This window comes from Zeus faber (genome assembly GCF_960531495.2).
Source record: "Zeus faber genome assembly, chromosome: 3".
Lineage (NCBI taxonomy): Eukaryota > Metazoa > Chordata > Actinopteri > Zeiformes > Zeidae > Zeus > Zeus faber.
Window position 1 is genome coordinate 19250000 of NC_137190.1, and position 22705 is coordinate 19272704.

General features: G+C 46.1%; 2 protein-coding genes across 2 annotated transcripts; one reads left to right on the forward strand and one right to left on the reverse strand.

Moving 5' to 3' along the window:
* Positions 1-1381: 1381 nt before the first annotated feature.
* Positions 1382-4474, forward strand: atxn1l (ataxin 1-like; the record flags this gene model as incomplete). Its single annotated transcript, XM_079997450.1, has 2 exons — positions 1382-2464; positions 3044-4474. 2 exons carry the CDS (start codon positions 1382-1384, stop codon positions 4472-4474), a joined length of 2514 nt encoding a protein of 837 aa, XP_079853576.1.
* A 5353-nt stretch (positions 4475-9827) lies between these two features.
* Positions 9828-22463, reverse strand: znf821 (zinc finger protein 821). Its single transcript, XM_079998155.1, has 6 exons — positions 22344-22463; positions 16199-16330; positions 15951-16069; positions 14397-14495; positions 13947-14113; positions 9828-13560 (listed from the first exon to the last, which is right to left on the reverse strand). Exons 1-6 carry the CDS (start codon positions 22345-22347, stop codon positions 12633-12635), a joined length of 1449 nt encoding a protein of 482 aa, XP_079854281.1. The 5' UTR covers positions 22348-22463; the 3' UTR covers positions 9828-12632.
* Between the last annotated feature and the right edge of the window lie 242 nt (positions 22464-22705).

Consider the following 22705-nt stretch of genomic DNA (forward strand, 5'->3'; position numbering starts at 1 on the left):
TTGCCATGCTGGGACAATAACAACTCAATGAAATAGAGCCACGGGTAATGTCATAAACTCCAGCTGTGTTTACCCTTAAGGCCAGGGCATGTCAAAATGACTGCTGTAGAAAGGGCAAAAGTGGTGGACGCCGTGCAGGACAGGGATCACGGGGGGGCGCACACATGTTAGGATTCTAGCACACGCAGCCGAGAGTTGACATCTGACTACTAAGGAAGGAATCTCGGTCTGTCTGCCTGTATGTCCTTCGATTATCTGGACAGCCGTTCGTCCGATCTACTTCACTCATGGCGGGTGTGTTGCTGGGGGCCCGGGGAGGTGCGGTGTTGAATTTGGTGCAATTTGAACCCGTGTAACATTAATAAACTTCGAATAAACAAGTGAGCCGCTCCGCTCTGTGCAGCGGTGGGGCGGGGCTTGGCGAACGACGAGCCGCTCGGTTCCGGTGCGGAGAGGATCTCCTGTTCTGGTCGTCACTCAGTGACGGGCGTCAAGCAAGCGCTAGTGAGGGAATAGATTGAGAGAAACTCATCCCGTTCTTGGTATCGATCCTATTGAGGCTAGAATCAGTCTTCAAAAACGGACTTCTTATTATATATCTTGGTATCGATTCGCCCACCCCACAGGCGTGTTGGGTGCAGACACGCAACACGTGTAATATTAATAAACTTAATATACAAGCAAATAGCGAGTTTATCCAAAAGCGCAACTTGGGTGTGTCTTAGGAGTGTATTTACCCGGTGTTTTTCACCGCGAGTGCACTAGTAATATCAAACCAGCCTGATATTCTAGTCTGGGACTGACCGCAGGGGTGTCTGACCATCTCAAACGAACGAATGCCAGTGATATTTCCTCATGATTCCGTAAGATCTTGAGCATTTGTCTGGGACTCTTGGAAAATCCTTGCGAAATCCTTTGGTTTATACAAGCCATAACCTGATTACGCTATCCAACAGTTGTCTTCTGCTATCTTCTCCTCTGTGTGATTATACAATGTGTCCAGCTATGATAAAATTTGCTGCCTATAGTAAACAAATGGCCAGTACCGCTCAGGCTAATAAAATAGCTCAAGTCAATTATTTTTTATAATAAAATTAAATTATGGAAGCCTAGATAAGAAGTTTTAACTTTCAGAAATATCACAAAATAAATCTTGAATTATGATATAGTGTGTGTTTATTTTACCATATTGACAATGTGGAAGGAGATTTTTATTTATTTTATTTTTTAAGACTCACTGGGACTTTTATTTTTTTCAGGTGAATTTGTGGATGAGGTCGGCCAGATGATTTCAAAACTGGATCCTGTGCTGAGTACCTGGCTTGTAGACTTAGTTTCCTGTGCTGTACAGTAGAACACTTCATTCACACAGACAATTGTCATGAAGCCAGCCCAGGAACGCAACCAGGAGTGCCTGCCTCCCAAAAAGAGGGACATCCCAGTTAGTAACAGTAGTTGTACAGGAGGTACTGGAGGAGGAGGAGGAGGAGGAGGAGGAGGAGGTGGAGGGGGAGGGGGAGGTGGAGGGGGCAGTGGAGCAGTAGGGCATGTTGGTAGTGGAGCAGATGATGTGGCATCCGCTCAAAGCTCTGGGGCCGGCAGTGAGACTCAGGGAGGGGCCACATCTGGAGATTGGCTGCGAGCTCAGCCAGGGCTTCACTATGGGGTGGAGAGTTCTGACGGCATACCACCGGTGCCTGTTGACCAGTACAGCATGCTCTACAAGGTGGCTCTCCCCTCCGTCACCTACTCATCTGCAAATCTCCACCCAGTGTTAAGCCACATCTCTCCGGCGTATACTGTACATTCCCCTCTCCTGCAGCATCCTGGTATTCCCTATCCTCCTCTAGGTTATGCCCAGATCCCTCACTCGTCTCTGCAGTTTGTTAGCCCCTCTTACGCTGCAGTACCTTACGCTGTGCCCCCTGGCTTTGTCCCTAGCTCATTAATCTCTCCCTCAGGCACCATCCCTCAGCCCCACACTGTATCCCACCTTGTTCCTTACCCATCTGTGATACAGGAGGGTGTTGTCTCCCCTCCCCCCCAGGGCCAAGTGGCTGCTCATACCTTTACCAAAGTTGCAGCATCCAGTGGGATCTCACTGATGCTGTCCTCAGACCAGGCTGCCCAGCAACACATTGGTGCAGTGGGAGTCCTGCCTCCCACAGAGCACAGCCCAAGAGGGTTGCCCGTCTTCTACCGCCCTCAGGGTGTCATGGCTGCCTCTGATACCAGAGACCCACACAGTGCACAGCAGGAAAACGAAACAAGGTTGAACGGAGGGGACAGGGATCAGGGGGTGAGAGAAGTTCCTCCAGACTTGGTCTACACTGCCAGAAATGCACGGCTGCTGCAGGCAGCATCCAGCTCTCTAGCACTGGAGCAGGACAAGAGCCTTATGGGCCACAGGATGGAGGAGAGGAGTTCACCTGGTCAGCGCAGCACTCCAGACAGTGACCTGGAGGTAAGTTGAACAGCTGTTTCAAGTCTCTTAAAATGCTCATTTCGTTTATATGACATTTTTAGTAGTGTTATTATGGGACTAATTTGAGTTGTAATATATTTCATAGTAGTTATCATGTTTTGTGTCATGCAATATATATTCTTAGAAGCCGGGATTGATCAAGTCCCGGCTGGTTCGCCTGGGTAAGGGTGTATGATGTTGAAAGACCCGAAACACCCAAACCCCAGGTTCCATCACTGATGATGTGTCTGGTTGCATCAATAGATGTATATTTAACAACTCTTAGAAGCAGAAAATTGCTGTTTGTGTATGGAACCTTTAGGGACCTTTTTATTGGGGAAAAAGTAGCATTATATTAGCTTATTTTGGGGCTTACCTGATGCAATAGAGTGCACAAGAAGCTTGTGAGGCAGTCAAATATTTAACACCACGCTTACTTTCTGTGCCAGTCTGTTCTGTCATTTGTTTTTGCTGCGTTTGTAGAGTTGCAAACAGTTTGTCAACCGAACAACAGTATTTCAGGGACACTATAACTTTGAGCAGAACTTCTGACTGTTCTATTTCAACCTCCTTTTTCAGGTCCAGCAGGTAGTGGGTCGCCTGTCGTCTGTTGTCCACGGTGGTAGTGCAGGTCGTAAAGAGGTGTCGTTTGCTCCACTGAACCTCTCTCAGGGTTCCCAAAGGGGTAGAGATGCTCATGGGGAGACAGCGGGGGTCATTTCTGGCCGGACTGCATATGCAGCCCACTCTATCAGTTACGGTGACCCCAGAGTGACCGCCATGCAGCAGCAAATGGGGCAGCCTGGCCATGCTGTTGTTCTTGCCAATGGACAGCCAGTCCTTATCCCATTGGAGTATCAATCACAGCCTCAGCCGCCACAGTTACACTACCCAGGCCAAGCCAATGATGCCTCATCTTCTTCCACCATGGCCTCCATGATCCATAACTTTAAAGCCTCTGATCCCCCAGCCAGAGTGTGCCTCCCTGACCGGGCTGTGGTAGAGCTGGCCGCAGCCCAGCAACAGCAGACGCTCCATCAGCAATCTGCTCTCCCAGCCACAGCAGGTCTGACTCAGGCCTTAGCTCCGACCCCGGCTCCCACTCCGGCCACCTGCAGCCCGTCCCACTTCATGAAGGGGGCCATCATCCAGCTGGCTACCGGGGAACTGAAGCGCGTTGAGGACCTGCAGACCCAAGATTTTGTGCGTAGTGCCGAGGTGAGCGGGGGACTGAAGATTGACTCCAGCATGGTGGTCGACATCCGTTCCAGCCAACAGAGACCGGGCCTTGTGACGCTTAACTTCACCGTAGGTGAGCAGCAGAGCAAGGTGACCATCGATGTGCCTCCAGAGCATCCCTTCTTTGTGTTTGGCCAAGGTTGGTCGTCCTGCAGCCCCGAGCGCACGGGCCAGCTCTATGGCTTAGCTTGCCATAGCTTGCAGGTGGGAGACGTGTGCGTGTCCATCACCTTACAGCAGCAGGTCCAACCACAACAGCATAAACAATCTCAGCAGCATAATCCGCAACAGAAGCAGAACCTGGCCAGGACTTTCAGCAAAGCTAGTACTACGCCCGGGCCCAGCCTCCAGCCCATGGGCCCCCCTGCTCCTCAGCAACCAAGGCCTCAGCCCCATTTCAGGATAGAACACGTTCAAAGAGAAAAGGATAGGGAACGGGAGAAAGAGGGGGCCGGTGAGGAGGAAGCTATGCAGCTGGGTAGTATTGGGCACAGGGAGTTGTCCAGCAGACCAAATAGGACCTCAGTGGAGCATACCAGGAGCCAGAGCAGCTACTATTTGCACACAGAGGGCTCCGCTTGTCCAGGGGTGGGAATGGGAGCCGTGCAAGCCGCCATGGGAGCTTCTCAAAGACGCTGGTCAGCCCCTGGTCTCCAAAGATGTGTCATGAAGGGAGACGAAGGGCCACACCCTCAGATGGCCACAAGACCCTCGTTCATCCCTCAAGAGGTCAAACTGTCCATTGAAGGGCGCTCTAATGCAGGGAAGTAGCATGAACATTGGTAGGAATGATTTAAAAATAAATAAATAAATAAAATAAAAATATGCCACCAAAACAGAAGAATGAGTGTGAGGAGGCAAGAAAGAGGGAAAAAGGTGAGAATGTAGCCTCAGAATGTTTGAGATTTTGCACACCTTACGAGACACAAAATCTATTTTTATTTTTATTTTTTATTTTTTGATCTACGATCAATTGCTCTGTTTGGTTCGCTCATGGTTCAGCTTAGTCTTTAAGGTCCTGTCCGGCCCTGCGCACCCCACGCCAGTCGACTATTGACTTAACAGGAAGAGAAAAAGCAGCTGAATAGCGTCGCTGGTAAATCACCTTCCATAGTCCTTACAGACTGCATTTATTTTTCTCCATCCTTCACCTCTTCTCCCACGTACCCAAAGGTAATGATCACCTCCTGTTCCAACCAAATAATTTGCTAAGAACACCTTCAACCAAGCAGAATATGCTTGTAGCACAGCCAAGCGCCTCAATCGATAAGGTCTGGGGTTTTTAGTTTTTTTTTAGTGTTTTGGTTTTTTTTTTTAGAGCAAAAGATCGCAGCCGCTTCTCCGCCCTTAAATTTCTGTGCTTGAGTTTATTCGCCCAGAAAGAGTGGAACTACTGACTACTTCCTTAGGAAGCAGAAGAATGAAATTCCCTGCGCGGCTAAACGTGTGTGACACCACGAATCCTCCTGTCGACATTATGTCGTCGACCAGTCCAGCTTTTACTTCATAACCACCCTGAAGTTGTGGTTTTTTTTTGGTTTTTTTTTTTGTTTTTTCTCTGAACACCCATCTTTTATGGAAACGAATAATAGTCTCTCATGCCTGAATGTCTCGGAGAAATGTTTTTTTTTTTTTCTTCTACTATAAGTCAACATAAATCATGTTCTTAAAAAAAAAACAAAAAAAACAGATATCGATATCAAGCATTCCAGTGTCATAAGTGAGGAGATTCACTACTTGGAGATGTTGTCATGGAGAACCGTTTCTCCATGAGCAAAGGTCGCTTTCTCGCAATACCTCAAACATCCAAGCCAGAGACAGTCTAGTAGTCCCATGTCCATCATCACGAGAGAGGTTAGGCTGGTCATCACCAGGTCGCCTTCGGGACTGAAGCTGAAAGCCACATCACCCCGCAACCCTGGCGATCAGTCGCACGTCTAGTGAACTTCTGCTCCTTATTTTGGATCGGTTGTCCCAAAAGATTTGTACGGGCCCCGCTCGGCCTGATCGGCTACGTTCACCTGTTTGTGAGTTGGTGTTGCCATTTCCCTTCGGTGCCACTCGAGTTTTATTTTTATTTTTTTGTCCCCCCCCCCTATCCACCAGATCAAAGCAATATTTCTAATTTGTGCTCAAAATTTGGACAAAATTTGATGGAAGGGGGAAAAAAACCAAAACAAAAACATTCATATGGCGCTACATTGAGTGCGCGGTATTGCTGAATTTGTGCCACACCCGTCTTTTAAGGGATTTCTCTACTGTTTTTTTATATATATATATATATATATATATATATATATATATATATATATATATATATATATATATATATATATATATATATATATATATATATATATATATACATACATACATACATACATACATACATACATACATACATACATACATACATACATACACACACACACACACACACACACACACACACACACACACACACACACACACACACACACACACATATAGTTTGAGCTCTTTGGCTCGACCTTAAGGGGATGTACCTTTTGAGTATCAATTCCTCCTGTTATATACAATCAAATATACAATCACATGTGTTTATGAAAGGTATCTTGATTATCCGGTTATTACTTCTCGCTGAAGGTATTTTTTAATGCATTTTCTCCCTTTTTTTGTTCCCTCACAATTTTCTCAAGTGCATCTCAAAGAGAGGCTAGAATCTGACTGAAGCGGTGCACTTCAGTCCGTTTGCTCTTTTTTTGGGTTTTTTTTTTTCTTTTCTTACCGTAGGGGTTTTTGTTTTTTTTTGTTTGTTTTTTTTATGTCAGTGGAGATATTTTGTCCAGTTTACCTTGAGATTCTCATGTGTTGCAGAGAAAACAAAACTCTTTATTTCACACTTACCTTGAAATGGGATTGATACATTTTCTTTTTTTTTTTTTAATGAAGGGAATGTGTTTGAATTACTTTGAGTTTTTTTTTTTTTTTTTTAGGTCTATAAAAATGGACTTGCATAATACTGTTTACAAATTAGCCAAGGTTAATGCTGCAGTTTTCAATCTTCGGACATATTTTAGCAACTCAGAGGAGCTTCAAATGGGTGAAATTGTGATCAAGTGCTATTAGACCGCAAGTAAAAAAAAAAACAATGCAGATGTTAACGAAATGGCATTCCATGCGATGAGACGGCATTCCACGCGGACATTCCCGTCATCTAGTGTAGGTCACACTGTTCCAGGTTTTCGTCTCCTTCGGGAGGTTTCTTAAAAAAAAAAAAATTATACTTTTTTTTTTTTTTTTTTTTTTGCGTGGCCGCCGTCGACGCTTGACCTCAACTCTTAATCGTCTGCGCCGCGCGTTTCTTCTAACATCGCTCGTCAGGCCGTCTGCTCGAGACGTGGATCCGATGGGTTACGGCGTGAACGTCTCCGTGGGCTCCCGCCTCCGTGTCCTTATCGGTGGACTCCGCGGCGTTGTCTTATCGCAGGGATCGCGGGTGGAAGGGGCTCGACTCTTTCGACGGTTAATACAGACGGATGCGCCAGGCCCACGTAGCTCGGCTTCCTCCGACGCATCTCGCCCGGAGTCTTGGCGTCGACGTGAGGTTTCCCACAACCTGTCGGGGGAGACGGGCGAGGCCGTGACGCAACGATCTGAGCGGTTAAGACTCGGGCTCTGTCCCAACACGCAATCTGCAAACACTTCAGACGTGTTTTTGGACGTTCAGACCGTAAAGAGTTGGCCTCTCAACCATAATACATTTAGTATTAGATTTTCAACGCATCCTTGGGTTCTTATTAATGCTATAAGCAATATAGTCACACAAGATAACCGGTATACATTTCATGTGGTCTGAACATGTACTATGCAGTAAAGTATTCCACCCTTCATCGTCAAAGTATACCTACTGAGGGGTAGGACAGGTTTGTATTGTATGCAAGTTGGAGAATAGTCATTGTACGATTTCTGGTGTGTAGTTCTACTGTCTGTAACTTTTGGGTATCTGAATTAGTGTATTTTTATTTTTAATTTTTTTTATTTTTTATCACTCTTGTGATAAAACGTCCCATGTGTATCCGACTTTCTGAACAGGACGAAATTGTTCGGTTACCAGGTCGGCGCTCTCGCGACACCGCCATCGGATGTCGGTCAAATATGTTGAAACGGAGTGTTGGTATCACGGAGGATCTCCGATAACAGAAAAACGTGATGCCAAGCGCCATATCATGTCAGGAAAAAAAAAAAAATACTAGGTTCCTTTGCTTTCTAGTTGTTGTTATACTTTTGATCAGATCCGTTGATACTTAAAAGGTTAGAATTCCATATCTGGGAAGGGCCGTATCATCGGTACGTCCCTACTCGCCTACTGTAGTCCGACAATGACACCGAGTTGAAGCCTTGTCACATGGGGGTGGGGGGGATCAAACGTGTCCAAAATCGATATCGGTTGAAGGCTAAGCCACCGAAACGCAGTGTTTTAGGTGGAGATGGGGTTTAAAAAACGGCGCGAGCGATGATACCCGTGACATTGCGTTGTGTCAACCCTCACGATCGATCGCTCTTATCTTCATCGGTAAAGCTCATGTCTTATCGAGATGTCCAAAACTCCCATCTACAGTTCACGTGACTGATGACCTTTTTATTGTCTGTAATTGCACTAAAAGCCCTCTTTTTTACAGTGTTTTAGAATTAACTACTGGTAAATGAAGAGTTTCTAAGTGTGAAGCACAAAATCATGGAGAAAAATCAGTGTGTGCTCGTTTCTGTAGATATTTAGTGTTTTTTTTGGGGGGGGGGGGGGGGGTTTGTATAGTTGTTGATGCTTGTCGATAATGCCTTAAGGTCTGCTTTGTACATTGTGTCAATGAAATAATGTTTAATAATGTTTAATCGTTATGACACTCTTGCTTTCAGTTTTCTCACACGGACACATTTCCCTGTGTGCAAATGTCACCACGAGCAATGCATCAGTCTCGAGACAAACACGGTCCTTAAGTCACTCATGGTTTGAAAGTTTGCCCCTTTGCATGACAAATTCAGTTACATCATCTTTTGATTACATATTGTAAGCCCAAACATGTGTTTTTTTTCCACATTTCTATTTCTCTCTTATCAGAAAGTCAAGTTAATTGAACTTTCGCTGCACTTTTATCCAGAATACGTCGGGAGGGTCTGCAACACCCTCGCTACGAACACCGATCTCTTTTCTCTCTTCATGACATCTCGTTTATAATCGTATACGGTTCACGTTTTTTGGGTTGTTTTTTTTTGCCCCCCTGCGTTAACTTCTCCCACTTGTTTGGACCTAAATTGGTTGCTCAGATGAATTCAGGGCCCTTTTGGTATTTCTGACGCCAAAGTTAAAACAGGATAAGCGACTGGTTTTAAAGTTGGTGTTTTCTTTTCTTCTCTTAGATTTCATATTGTTCTTTTTGGCACTTGGTGAACAGCTTTTTAATGTAATGTGAAACAAGTTAAAAAAAAAAAAAAAAAGCATCTTTTTTTTTTTTTTTTCCACAACTAAATCTGCAAAATATATGCAATGATGTCGATGTAACATTCAATCCTCAAGTATAATCCAGGTTGTATGAACTTTGTATAGTGATTTTTAATATTGTATGGCCGTACCAACATGTATCGATTCTTAATCAGAAGCCTTAGAATTGTCTACCCAAAGTGCTCCCTTAGAATACCCTACACCTACCTGAACTTAAGAAAGCATTAATGACTATATTTTGTTGCAATTTTATTTCTACCCTTTTTGGATAAAATAGATTTGTACTGTATATTTGTACCTCTCCGTGAACTACTTTGGGCTGTTTTGTTTTTGTTTTGCTGTTTTAATTGTATGTACCTAAGGACACAAAGATATTGTATTTTTATTGTTACAGCTAACTTCTTGGAGACATTTCATTTATCATGTTTGTTAAGTAAACACAATATAATATATATATATATAAATATAAATATATAAATATAAACTATTATCCTACTTATGTGTTGCGTTTAAGTCATTTTGAGACATGCAGTGATCAGTCCGCTCATCCTGGCAAGTAGAGGTCTGAGGGAGGTTTCTTGTAATATACTTCAAAGCAAATATTCATGGTACAAATGAACACAAGTTTCCAGATATAGCACAGACTCCAGTGATGACATGCTTTTTTATACAGGATTAGAAAAAATGACATATCCTTAAACAATTTGCAGCACTTGTTGATAAAAACAAAATCCATCTTTTCTAAATGAGATTCGACTTGTCCATGCGAGACGAAAGAGGGTGAGAGAGGATACTCAGTGTAGTAAATTCAATTTTCTATTCCCACATTCTATTCCAAGGTGCGGTAAGATCCGTACACCTGTCAATCCGGTGGCAGAGGATGGAGCCAGTCTTCACTCGGTAACAGGCGCGCGTGAATGTTCTCTTTTTCCCGGTTGAGTCATTCGTTCTCAGAGGAAAAAAAAAAATTAAAATCTAATTGACGTTGAGCATCTAAGATCCTCGCAGGCTGAATAGAAGGCCAATGTTCAAAATGTTGAGTATTTTCCTTTAGTTTGGATTGAAAAACCCGGCAGGCATCAAAAGTTGAAACACAAGCTCATATCGAACCATTCTAGGACAAATGCATTTTTAGGACATGCAGCTCTTACCTAACTCATATGGACAGAACTGCCCTGAAAGGACGAACGGATCTACACCTAATAGTACTTCCTTTGCAATAGTTTGTCTGAACATGGATCCTACTATTTAGGATTAAGTAGCATTTTCCAAACCGTAGGACCAGGGTATCACAACAAAACAAGCACCAAATAAACAGCAACATCTGAATACCTGGTATTCATAGTGATACTCGACAGGAATAAGAATAAAATCTTGAATCTTCCAATGTGTTGCCCTTTGTACATTGTGAATAGGAAAGCGGCGTGACTGTTTTGTGTCAGTGATCCACAATACACAGAATATCTGAAGACATGTTTTCCTTGAGCACCAATTGCCTGAGTAGCTAAACTCTATACACTGAAATAGTGAGAATCATTTTCGTCCTGCATAGTTTAAGTGGAAAGTGACCAGATATTCCTTGCAATAAACACACCCCTGTTGCATAGAGGTTTGAAGCACTCCTAGACAGATATTGGAAAAACAAAATGAACATTTGGTTCTGTAACAAATCTTTATACAGTTTAGTAAATTGGCGCTTGTCGAGGAGTGGCTCCAACAGAACCTGTCCTGGTTCCAGGGGAATGGAAATATGTTTTATACTTAAGAGATCTTTGCATCTGCAGGGTGAAGTGATGGAGCAGTGGAGTGAAACCTTACAGGGAGGTAATTACATAGGGGACAAAACAAAGCCAAGCCGATTCTGAAAAATTGTCTCTATTCAAGCATTTCATACTAAACACAACAATAAGACATTTTCACAAAAATATATATTCACACCATATTGCATAAACATTGGAATGAGGTCAATTAGTACACATCCAAGAGAATCTCTTTCCCAGTGGGGGCTTAAGGTTCCATACAGTTTAAGTCCAGTGCACTGCAATGCCAGGTATATAACATTTTTAATTAAATAGAAAAATAAAGCAATGTAGGGACTTGCAACTTAAAACCAGACGTTCCCTGATATACAAATTGTTATGTACTTTTTCACTAATTCTTAGTGAGAAGAAAAAAATAAAATAAAAATCTAGGCCCAAATTAGGTTGTCCACTTTAAATTGTTTTGAGGTACTGCAGTCTCAGCTTAACAATCATTACAAAGCATTTGAATGCTGCACAGATGCTTCATGAGGTGATTCACTGTCTCGTATTTCGTGTCATCTTTTTCATCGCCCAACATTTAAAACGACAGCACGGTCCTTTGCACACGTGATCGGGTGTGTGGGTGTCGTGGTTCCAAATTTAAAAAAAAAAAAAAAAAAAAAAAAAAAAAAATGAAGAAAATAATGTTTCCAAACAACTACAGCAACACTTCCTACACTCTCACTGATGAGGCCCAAACTGGTCAGAGGTAACTCGCGTATTTTACAGTACAATAACAGCAGCACAGATTGAGTTTCCATGGGCCCAGAACATGAACATAATGACATTTTCTACCATTTGGCAAAAAATATGCAGTGTTAACAACGGAAAAAAGAGTAAACAATGTCAGATATTGGCAAAAAGATAACACGAGAGGCAGTATGCGTTCAGTTGTACAAACAATAAGAATAAATGGAATGTAGCTCAATACAAGGCTTCTTGAACAGGACTGAACCTTCGATCGACTTTTAAATCAGTTAACATAGAACCTTGCAAGTGTTCTGTGTTTGTGTCTGAATCTACTTTTTTTTTTTTATTCTATTGAAGTGCCAACGCAGAGTCGGCCCGGGAGTATCTGTAGTAGTGAACGGTCAGTAAAACGCTTTGGAAGCAGGGAGCTGGAGCAGTAAGCCACAGGACAGCGGGCGCGGCCCACAGTGAGGTAGTTGCTTGGGTGAGTAGGAGCTTCCCAGGGAGCCGCGGCGGCAGGTGACGCTACCAGTAAACAAGACCTGTTGGACTGACAGAGTGGACCGGAACCAAGCGGGCTGCGGCTACGAGTTCCTACTTCCATCACTGAAGGTCAATGTGCAAAAAGATCCTCCACAATGGAAGTGCGAGACTGTTCCTAGTATGATGGGCTGTGGCGGGTCCGCTTGCCCCCCACAAACCAACAGATAAATCTCTATACAACATGCTTTATATATCATTCATTCATTCAACATGAAACATTCTCAACCCTGTTCTTGAGTTCCTCAAGACAGAAATAAATATGGGTTTTCTTTTTCTCACTTATATTTAACAAAGCGGTCCTTTTCCCGAGTCGTTTGACGTGGAGGAAGCCGGGGTTCAACCAGCCGAGAATTCTTCTCTGCAGCTTTGGCAGAGTTCAGAAGGCATCAGAGTGCGTTTCAGTAGCCGGGTCACACTAGGGCAACTTCATGAACAAGCCGTTGTCAATAGACGGGACCGTCATGGGACAGGGGAACTGAAAGAGGCTCATGTCGGCGGTGAGGGCGGCCATGGCGGCCGGGTCATGCTCGATCTGAGTCCTGAGCGACGGGTCGATCTTCTCCAGCCGCCGCTTGATCCTCTTGGCCTCCCGCTCTCGGATCAGCCGGGCCTGCCTCCTCTCGGGCGTCTCGCTCGCCCTCTTGAGCCGCATGGCCTCGCGGTCCCTCTGCAGCCGGCGCGCCCGCTGCTCCTCGCTCTCCTGCATGCGCTGCATGCGCTTGGCCTCTCGGTCGCGTAGCCGCCGCATCTCCCGCTCGTCGTCCGTCTCGCACGCCCGTTTGCTCTTCTTGGCGTTGCGCTCGCGCTCCAGCCGCTGCACGCGTGCCTCCACTGGCTCGTTCTTCCTGCGCAGCGCCCACTTCCGCATGGGGGACTGCGCCTCAACCAGCTGCTGGTACGCCACGCAGCTGTTGCACACCAGCAGCACCCCCGCAGGGTGCACCGGCATCGGGCTGAGGATGTCCGGGATGGGGGGAAGCCCCGCGGAGGACGAGTTCAAAGAATCTGGCAGCGACGGTCCTTCCGAAAGCAGACTGTCCGGCAGGGAGGGGAACGAGGGCCCCTGGTCGGGGCCCGAGCATTGCCCTGGTCCCGAGCACGGCCCGGACCCCGGGGCTTGGCAATGACACGGTCGGGAGCCGTGGCACTGGCTGGAGACAGGGCCCGGTCCCTGGCAGGAGCGAGGGCCTTGGCATGGGCTGGGTCCTGGTCCCTGGTATGTGCGGGGGTCGGGGCCCAGGTCGCTCAGAGAGCCGCTGGACAGAGACTGGGACATGGAGCAGGAGTCCCTCCCACTGCTGCAGTCCAGGCTGCTTATGTTGAGGAGCTCTTTAATCTTTTCCCTGAATAAAGCAGAAGATTTAAGACAGTGAACAGGGACGGACGTCCAGTTGCACAAGGCAAGCGGATCAGATTTACTGGAGGGTCTTCTGGATTTATCAAAACTGTAGTCAGATTAATTCATGATAAAATAGGGCTTATTAGGGCTTTACACTGACGGTCATTCTACCTTGACCTTAAAGAATAACATTGCTTAAAATGAGCTTTCATTTGATTTTTGTTTAACACAAAACCTCAGAGTTTCAATGAAAACACAATGTCCTGTGTAAAAAGCTTCCGGTTTCGGGGCACCAGTATGACCTCTTTAATGACCCCCTCCCCAAAAAAAGAGAGGGAAGCCAATGTGGAAGTGATTAAATCAATGTAAAAAAAAAAGGCTAATGAAAACCTGTTCAAGTTGTTTTTGTCTGTGAAGTGAGCGCCACAGACGGCACAGTTGGAGAGGCGGTCCTGGGAGTGAATGAGAAGATGGCGTCCAAGAGAGCCTGGCGAGCTCAGAGCCCGCCCACACACTGGGCACACGTAGCTCTTGGTGTTGCTCATCACAGCTGTATGCTGTTCACCGCAAAAACAGAGTCGGGGGGGGGGGGGGGGGGAGAAGAGAGAGAGGCAGAGATATGGTTGGTCCAGGCCTGCACCATCCTGTAGGTCAGGACGTTCCTGAGGTTATCGGGCAACAATAATAATCTTGCATCGGCAAATTGAGAAAAGGGTCAAAGATGTAGTGTGGGAAGGAAACGCAGCGGTGTATAAGTCAAAGTAAAAGTAGAACAAGAGCACTACGAAGTATCTGGGCTTCTTGTTTGGCCGACAGGTGCCCGGCGGCGTGGTTTCTCACCTGGTAGACATGGGAAATGAGCTTCTCGGGGCTGCTGAAATCCGAGGTGCAGAGGGGACACAAAAAGTTGTTGCTTCGGTCAGATCCGTCCTCGCTCTCCTGAGAAACACCGCAAAGCGTCACGTGGGGGGGGGGGGGGGGGATAATTTGACACGACAGGAAAGAGGAAGAAAAAGTGGACGTAGGGTTGCTAAACTGACTTTCTGAACGTGCAATGCGAGGCAAGGTCTGGGACTGTTTGTGTGAGTGAGTGAGTCTCCCTTCCCGTTACATGGTGTGTCTCTGTTGTGTTTAGCAATGTGTATTCCATCACTTTGTTTGGGCTCCAGCATTCGGGAGAAAGATTTGTTGAAGTATTTGAACGTCCACATTTTTTTTGGGTTCTTTTTTTAAGTTCGATGTTGTCAGATAGAACTCTCTCCCCAAGTGAAGTTCTCTGTAGTTTGACAAATCAACTCAACTCACTCGTACCAGCTGAAGCGTTACTATTCATGAACACGGAAACAAGATTGAAGATTGAATTCCCGGGTGAGTCACCAACACCTACACAGGTGTCACTCACACATAAAATAGAATTTACTCCGTTTGGAACAGACGGTACAAGGGCAAAACATATTGGCTTGTGTTCAACGTTCCATAATTGAAGCCTATCGTACTAATGTGGCTGCATTTTCTCCTGCGCTTCCTGTTCCTGCTCAGAGGACTGGTGACCTGTTTCCCGCAGGTTAATATATTCAGTGAGCCTGGGAGTGGAAGAATTTCCTTGTTGAGTTTTTGGACATTCTGGGAGGTGTTGTTCACTACGTCCAATTTTTACAATATCAGTCGCATTTACTGACTTTATTAATTTGAAATCAGACTCAAGAGTCTCTGTAGCCTGATGTGACTGTTCAGTCAGATGAAGCATACTGCTTACATTCCAATGTAATGTAATGAAAAAGCGGTATTTATTTGTTGTAAGCATCTTGTTGAAACAAGTACAACATGCAGGAATCCTTTATTATTATTATTACATTTATATACGGCATCAATCCAAAACCCAAAGGGGGAAAAATACACTGAAGTATCAAAGCAGTGTTTGTGTGTTTTTTTGTTTTTTTTTTTAAGACAGAATTTTGGACAAATAATCTTGTTCAATAAAGTATTACAGTAACAGATTAACATATTATATTTACTGTTATTAGTTTCCTGTGAGATAGGTAAGTTATTTGGTGCTGTAATCAATCCATCTCCATTACTTTGTGCCACAGGACTTCAGGCAGTTAAGTACAACGGTTTTCTCTCCGGTGAGGTGTGATGTGAGCTGGATTAGGTTCAATTAAGTGACTTTTAAGGCCTGACATTTGGCAAACTGAGTATCGAGACGTGAGGTACGTTGAGACATCTTCGGACTTGCAGACAGCCTACATTCCACGATGGAACCAGCTTCACACTGAAGCCAAATAACATGAGATATGACTAACAGATACTAAAACCGCCCAGAAACCCTCGAGATTCGATCGCTACGCAGCGCCGGGATCTCTTCCACCGGGCCCAGGGAACCGTTCTCCCTACCTCCTTAACTCCCGCTCCTTGCAAGCGGCACGGCGTTCGCTTGGCGGTCATGTGGCCGTCCACCGAGGTGTTGGAGGAGGAGTCGTCACCTTGGTTGTCGAGGTCGCTATCGCTGTCTTCTACGGAGGCAAACACAGCCCTATCAATACAGACAGACAACAGAGCAGAGAGCAGGGCTTACTCTCACTAACAACCCCTCAGTCCCAGGGTGGAGTCCCGTGGAGTCCCGGCCGCCCCTCAACCAGTACCTGAGATGCTGTCTTGTTCCTGCAGTTCCTGGGAGTTGATGCTGTGCTGCTCATTGTCCTCGGTGAATTCATCCCTGCCGTCCATGTTAATAGTGTGCTGAAGGCCTGTGATGCCCGACGTGTGGAATGGCCCTTGGAAACAGAAACGACAGTGTTCAGAGTTCACATTCTGATACGATTATGATATTGACTTGATCCATTATCGATATTTTAACGATGTATCCCCTAAATTATGAACACCGTAAGTTTCCTGAAGTAAACCTGTGATAGAATGTGGCGAAGCTGAGTGTGATCTTGTGGTCATTCAGATAGTGAGCAAGTCTGTAATCAAATTCTCCAGATAATATTAAAGAGACCTCCATTTCTTATCTGAGCTATTGCAATATCTCATCTACTGTATTCAATCCCGTTCAATATGGGGAGAAGGGTCTCGACGCGATAATGTAGGACAGGATGCAACAACATGGAAGCTAAAGAAATTTCATGCATATTTGCAATGAAAACTGATGGTCAGAAGAACTGCTTTGGGATTATATTTTTATTAGTATTGGGAGCATATACTCCTCTTCTGTTCTGGTCCATCTGATTTCGCATTACTTCAGTGTGGTGTGTACATAGGGATTCAAATGTGAATAGGAGGCCCGATCCCATCACTTTGGAAATGTTCTTTCATTTTCTTTAACCCTTTATTTATGATCTCGTGTCCATAGCAACGCAGCAAGAGCATCTACTGATAAACCATAGCGCAAGTGTTATGAAATGTTCAACACTCATGCACTCGCCTATATAGTTGGATCTGGCTTGTTGTTTTTCCTGACAATGTGAAGATTTCAGGATGGATCGAGGAAAAAAATGCACATTTGCACAAGGTTTGCATCAGATTGAGAACAGAGTGGATAACGCGGACGAAACCCACACTCAGAACGTCATTTAGATCGGCGGTAACTTGGCCATACTGTGAAATTTCTGTATGCAAATTTGACATTCTGCAAAGATCCTATGGACGGCCAGACAATCATGGACATGCTGCTCATTTAAAAAGGCAGCTGCCATTTGTAGTAACCTAACGCCGCGCAGGCCGGCGAAGCAAAAGGCCTAACAACATACATGAACACACATTAAATGCATTTGCATCCCAACCCCCACTTCTCACACACACACACACACACACACACACACACACACGCACGCACGCCGGCACATACATGCTCGCACAGTTTTGCGAGCCCTGTTGCAGTCCCAAGGGAAGCATCCTGCACTCCTTTCCGCTACCTAGCTGCCTGCTCGTCTCTCCTTCTCCCTTGCAGTACCACCCACACACTCCACAGTCTGGGGAGCTCGCTGTCCTCGCCGCTTGTATGTTGCTCTGACTGTTTCTATGTCTATAGCAGCAGCTCTGAGGGGGAGGATGAAGCCTCGCACCGAGGCAGCCCATATGTGGTTCTATTAACCCCTTGTTTCGCAGACGTCCCTGCCCAGTTCTGCCATGGCCCTTGTAAACTAGTTTCAGCATAGAGCGAGCAGAAGCGCAAGTTTAGAGTTCCTCGCGCATTTACCCATGCAAGATAATGGTCGCTTTTAGTAGAAAGTATTACAAAAGAGTAAGAAGATATATGAATATTTCCATTCCGAGATGCCTCTATCATCACCAGCGATCAGGGGAAGAGGAAGGGATCCCGACTTCAGTTACCTGCGATTGACAGAAGTAATTACAGCCCATGGTAAAATCCTCGGGTGATACACACATGCTTGTGCACGCGCTCACTCTCACACACTCACAAAACAGGTCTGTGTCAGAGGAAATAAAAGCTATAATCTCAAGGAGATTTCTCGGGGAGTTAAATACACCCGCAGCGTAGCATCAGCTGCTTTTTAAGGAGTTTGTCTGCAAAGACAGTTTGGGCACTTTCCCCCACCACCATTCCGATCTAGATGCTCATTAGCATGGCTGGACTTGGTAGGAGTGTTGATCTATGAACTACCACAACAGGCCGGCTTCACGGCACACAGCCAATGATTGATGTGTGAGAGATCCCCATCCCCCACCACGAGGCTCTGTCTGTACATCTGTCTCTCCACGGCTCGCTCCCTCCCCCCCTCCCTCGCTCACTCTCTGCCACTCTGATGTTATCTCCGAGTCTGTCTGTCTGTAGGCAGGAGGTGACGCAGTGTCTGACTCAATCCAGACAAAGAGACAAACTCATCAGCCAACAGACACACAACAGGGAGACAGGAGAGAGGGGTGGGGGGTCGGGTGCGGGGGGGAACAAAACAGACAAAAGAGAGAATACCAAAACTCTACTCAAACACCAAGCAATGGGGATCCTGTTGAATTCTACCCCCACCCCTGCTCCTCCCCCTCCATCCTTTTCGCCGACCATCCCCTCCAAAAAAACCCACGTACACATATAAGACAGACAGACAGACACACAAAACAGTCTGAATCCCCAGGAAGTGTCTTCCATTCAATCCAAGGTGCCGTGGTGCACAGCAACATGGGAAACGGTGAAAACTGGCAATGCATCAGGTCTGACTTCTACTTACAGACCACCGGATCATTTAAAGAATATAGAAACAGCTACCGACCTTCAATGGTAGACAAATCCACTTAAGCTTCACTATTCACGACAGTTTTCCTGTATCTGGCCTCAAGGACGCAAAATGACTCCTCGTGCTCAAGGCAACAATGGTAAACCATTCTGATATTTCATCGAGCATCTCCAACGTGGAAATAAGCATTTTCTTCAAATCTTCAATGTGCCACAAAAATATATATTTTGAAATGTATTAACTTTCTATGTAAAGCACTGGCCTGAAGCTTTTGCCGTCACTTGCACAACCATTTCCTCTGCAAAAGTCAATTTGATGCAATTAACAATTTCACATTCAATGGAAATACAACTAAAGAAAAATGCATGGGAGGGAAGCTCCCTGTGACAACAACCAGACAAACCCTGCTTTCTTTACTCAATATCAAACTCATTAACTGTTCTTTAGCAAACACCATGCAGCCGCCTTCCTTATTACCTCAAAGTAATTATTTGTTTTTGGGTTCCATGAGACAGAACAAGGAGCTATAAAAAGACAACTAACTATTCAACAAAAGAATCCACAAAGGCTTTGGACATGGGCAGAAAGAAACAGCATGGTTGTATTATTGTCTGGAACACACTGTGTGTGTGTGTGTGTGTGTGTGTGTGTGTGTGTGTGTGTGTGTGTGTGTGTGTCAGCCTGTCTCCCTGCCTGTCTGGTCTGTCAGTCAGTCTGGCTTTCTGTCTGCCTGCCTGCCTGCCTGCCTGCCTGCCTGTCTGTCTGTCTCCTGGGAGCAGCTCTGTGCCTGCATCTCACACCGAATGAGGAAATCGGGTAAAATAATCAAGGACAGCAGAATAAAAGGGCGAAGCTTGCACATACAATAGTGCAACTCACACTTGACTTAAAAAGATGGTGAGGGGTTCCATTAATTTTATTTTTTTCAAGCGAGAATCAGGCGCGTGGTTTCTGCCGGCTTCTGAAAGTTGCCCGGCGTCGTCTCCTGATTCTACCTGGTGCACGGTGTTACCACTGCAGCCGAACAGCGGCTGACCTTATTAGCTCTCTGGGATTAGCGGGGCAGCAGGTGCGAGATGTATTTCAACAACACCTATCCCGCTATGTTAAAAAAAATGTTTTTAAAAAAAGGACGGCTGGCAGTGCCCGGCCCACAAAACGACGCGTTTTTGCAGATTAAGACGCGCGATAACGAAGCCGACGAGGACGTGGAGAAGCAGAACGGAGGGAGGGAGGTCCACGGGGGGGAGACGGTTTGTTTATAAAGCTGAACCAGACGCACGACGGGTCGAGAAATAAATCCCCAATTCGACTGCGGCAGATTCTTTTTCCCCCGGGTGAGAGAAACCCGTACGACCGGACCCCAAAACAGAACGAGAATAGCCGCTTGTTCCAGGAGACGGGGAAAAACTTGAACGTTATCTTCAACTTTGAGGGAAGGGGCAGACGTTTTAGATCGGCGTGGGCAGGGCTTCTCCTGGTGAAACAGATCCACAGAATCCTGCGGAATTCATCACGTGTTCTATGTATATTCTTCATGAAAAGTCGACTGACTGTAGAGCCAACCGGGAGCGGAAACACGCGCTTGATAAGTGGGAATATTCAAGACTCGGTTAGATCATCATCATCATCATCATGCAGACCTGGTTAATTGTGTCAGCTGTTGCAGAACCAGTTAATTACCTAATTTAAGTCAAATGCTGATAAGACAAGAGCCCAAGTCTGCACAGCACAGTCAAAACGTGGATTCTCAGACCTCCCCAGTGGACACAATATCTGACACATCAGCCAGTAACTTATTAAAATCACCCACCAACACTGATCATTTGAACATTTCGGTCACTATGGGGCGTGTACCCCCTCCTCCCCTCCCCTCCCCTCCCCTCCATCCCCCGTTGCATCAAGCAGAAGCATAAAGGTTTGTAAGGAGCATTACAGGGGAAAGAAACGACAACAACACAGTGTGTCACCCGCATGAAAAAGGTCAAATAACGGTTTAAAGTGTCATGGCGTCGGACAATACCTGGGATACCTACAATTAACTTTGAAGGGGTTGGTCTGTTTTCGCCTGGACATATTATTGCCCACTTCCCGGTTTAAGAAGAAAAAAAATTAAATAGAAATAAAAAAAAAAAAAAACACCCCGAATCTCCTCCGATCTCCGCGGGAAATCCCCAAAACGCTCCAGATGTGTCCGCGAAAAACACTGTTCGCCAGCGACAAATCAATATCAACAAAAGGTGGACGAAAAAAAAAAAATGTGTCTACTCAAGCGGCAAATACTGCCGCGAGTAGGGAATGAAAATGAAAAAAAAAAAAAAATTAAAAATAAAAAAAAAAATATCCGCCCGCCAAAACAAACAAACAAAAAAAAAAGCCCAAAAAAAACGTATCCGTGAGAAATCACATTCTTGCTCCGCAATAAAAGCGCTGAAGCGTCGATCGGTTCATCGCGACGAGCGAGATGACGGCGAACGGGCTGCGGTCCGAGCACGAGCGCGGGCGCGACGCCGCCGTGACGTACGCCGGCCGCGTCGCCGCGCGCGCGCGCCCGAGCGAGCCCAGCTGATCCCGGGCCGCGGGCGCCGCGAGGCCCGGCGCGGTGGCCGGGGGCCCGCCGGCGGATGAGTGGGCCCGCCGGGGCGACCCGCTAGCCGGTCCGCCGGGACGGTCCGGTCCGGTCCGGCTTGGAGGGGGGCGATGAACGCGAAATGCCAAAGTCAACCAGGGAGCAGCTACGACACGTTCAAGCACACGAGGAGGAGATCCGCTGCTCCGCGTTGTTCGTGCAGAATTCGCCTTAAATACGTTTTGTTTACATCCCACATGTGTTGCGCTGCATATGCTCATGGAGTGACCGTTTGTTTTTGGGATTTATTGCCGTTTGCGGCTGTTTTCTATTTGTATTATGGCCTATTTGTTGTGAGGTGCGATTACGCCGCGATTCGCCTCTGGGGATGAATAAGCTATACTGCACACACACGTGTTTGTTTACATACATATATTTTTGCTTGCGCATTTTTTTTTTTTTTTTTTTAACATTTTAGTTAAAAAAAAAAAAAAAAAAAAAAAAAAGTAAATTAACTCACACGCACATCTTGCGCACTTCATCCGCGTTATTGATCCCGCGCAGTACCGCGCCGTCTCCGCCAGGGGGCGCCCGCGCGACGCGCCGTTTAGGCGGCGTGCCTGCGTCATCGCCGACCGCCGCCAGAGACGCGCACCCGAGCCGCAGCACGACGCTCCGAGGACGGTTTATCCATCCGCCGGGAGAACGACCAAACAAAACAATTTAAAAAAAAAAAACGTTCCGACGGCTGCAACGCAGCTGTGCTCGAGTGGAATCCAGGGTTTTGTTTTGGGTTTTTTTTTTCCCAAATAGAAAAACAACAAAAACGGTTTCACAGATAAAAACGCACGTTATATTAACAACCACGAACTACCATGAAACCGACACCATTAAATACGTGTCAAGTCGGCGGGCTAGCTCGCGTTAGCCCGGCTCGTTCTGGGCGGTCGGTGCCGACGCACAACTGTTCCCGGCGAAGGGGCGAGTCGTGCCGACCGCCCGATAAAGGAGGATCGAGGTAGTTACCCATGTTGTCCGACGCGATCTCGCATATCAAGCGGAGGTCTCTCGGGGAGCGGCGGAGCCCTCTGGACGATGCTACTGGAACTGGTGGAGCTCCGGGTCCGAGGGAGCAGCGATGCGGGCGTCCCCGAAGCGAACGATCCGTTCGCGGGGAACGGATGTTGTGAATGAATCCGCGGAGTCGTTCCGGGAGGGGGGGGAAAAAAACAAAAAAAAAAACCCCACAGTTGTTCGCTTCGTCCGGGACTGTGACCGCGGCCAAGCATTCAGTGATTCTGAGCAACAAACCAACAGAGTCACTGCAGTTATTAAAAATGTGTGAATAGGGTCAATATTATACAACATAAAATATGACTATTGACTAC

What these genes read in the sequence shown, in the direction of transcription:
- znf821 (XM_079998155.1), bottom strand. An exon ending in GGAACAAGACAGCATCTCAG is followed by an intron (nt 16,070 to 16,198) that starts GTACTGGTTGAG and finishes TTGCCTCCGTAG; the next exon opens with AAGACAGCGATAGCGACCTC. An exon ending in GACAAAAACAACTTGAACAG is followed by an intron (nt 13,561 to 13,946) that starts GTTTTCATTAGC and finishes TGCTTTATTCAG; the next exon opens with GGAAAAGATTAAAGAGCTCC.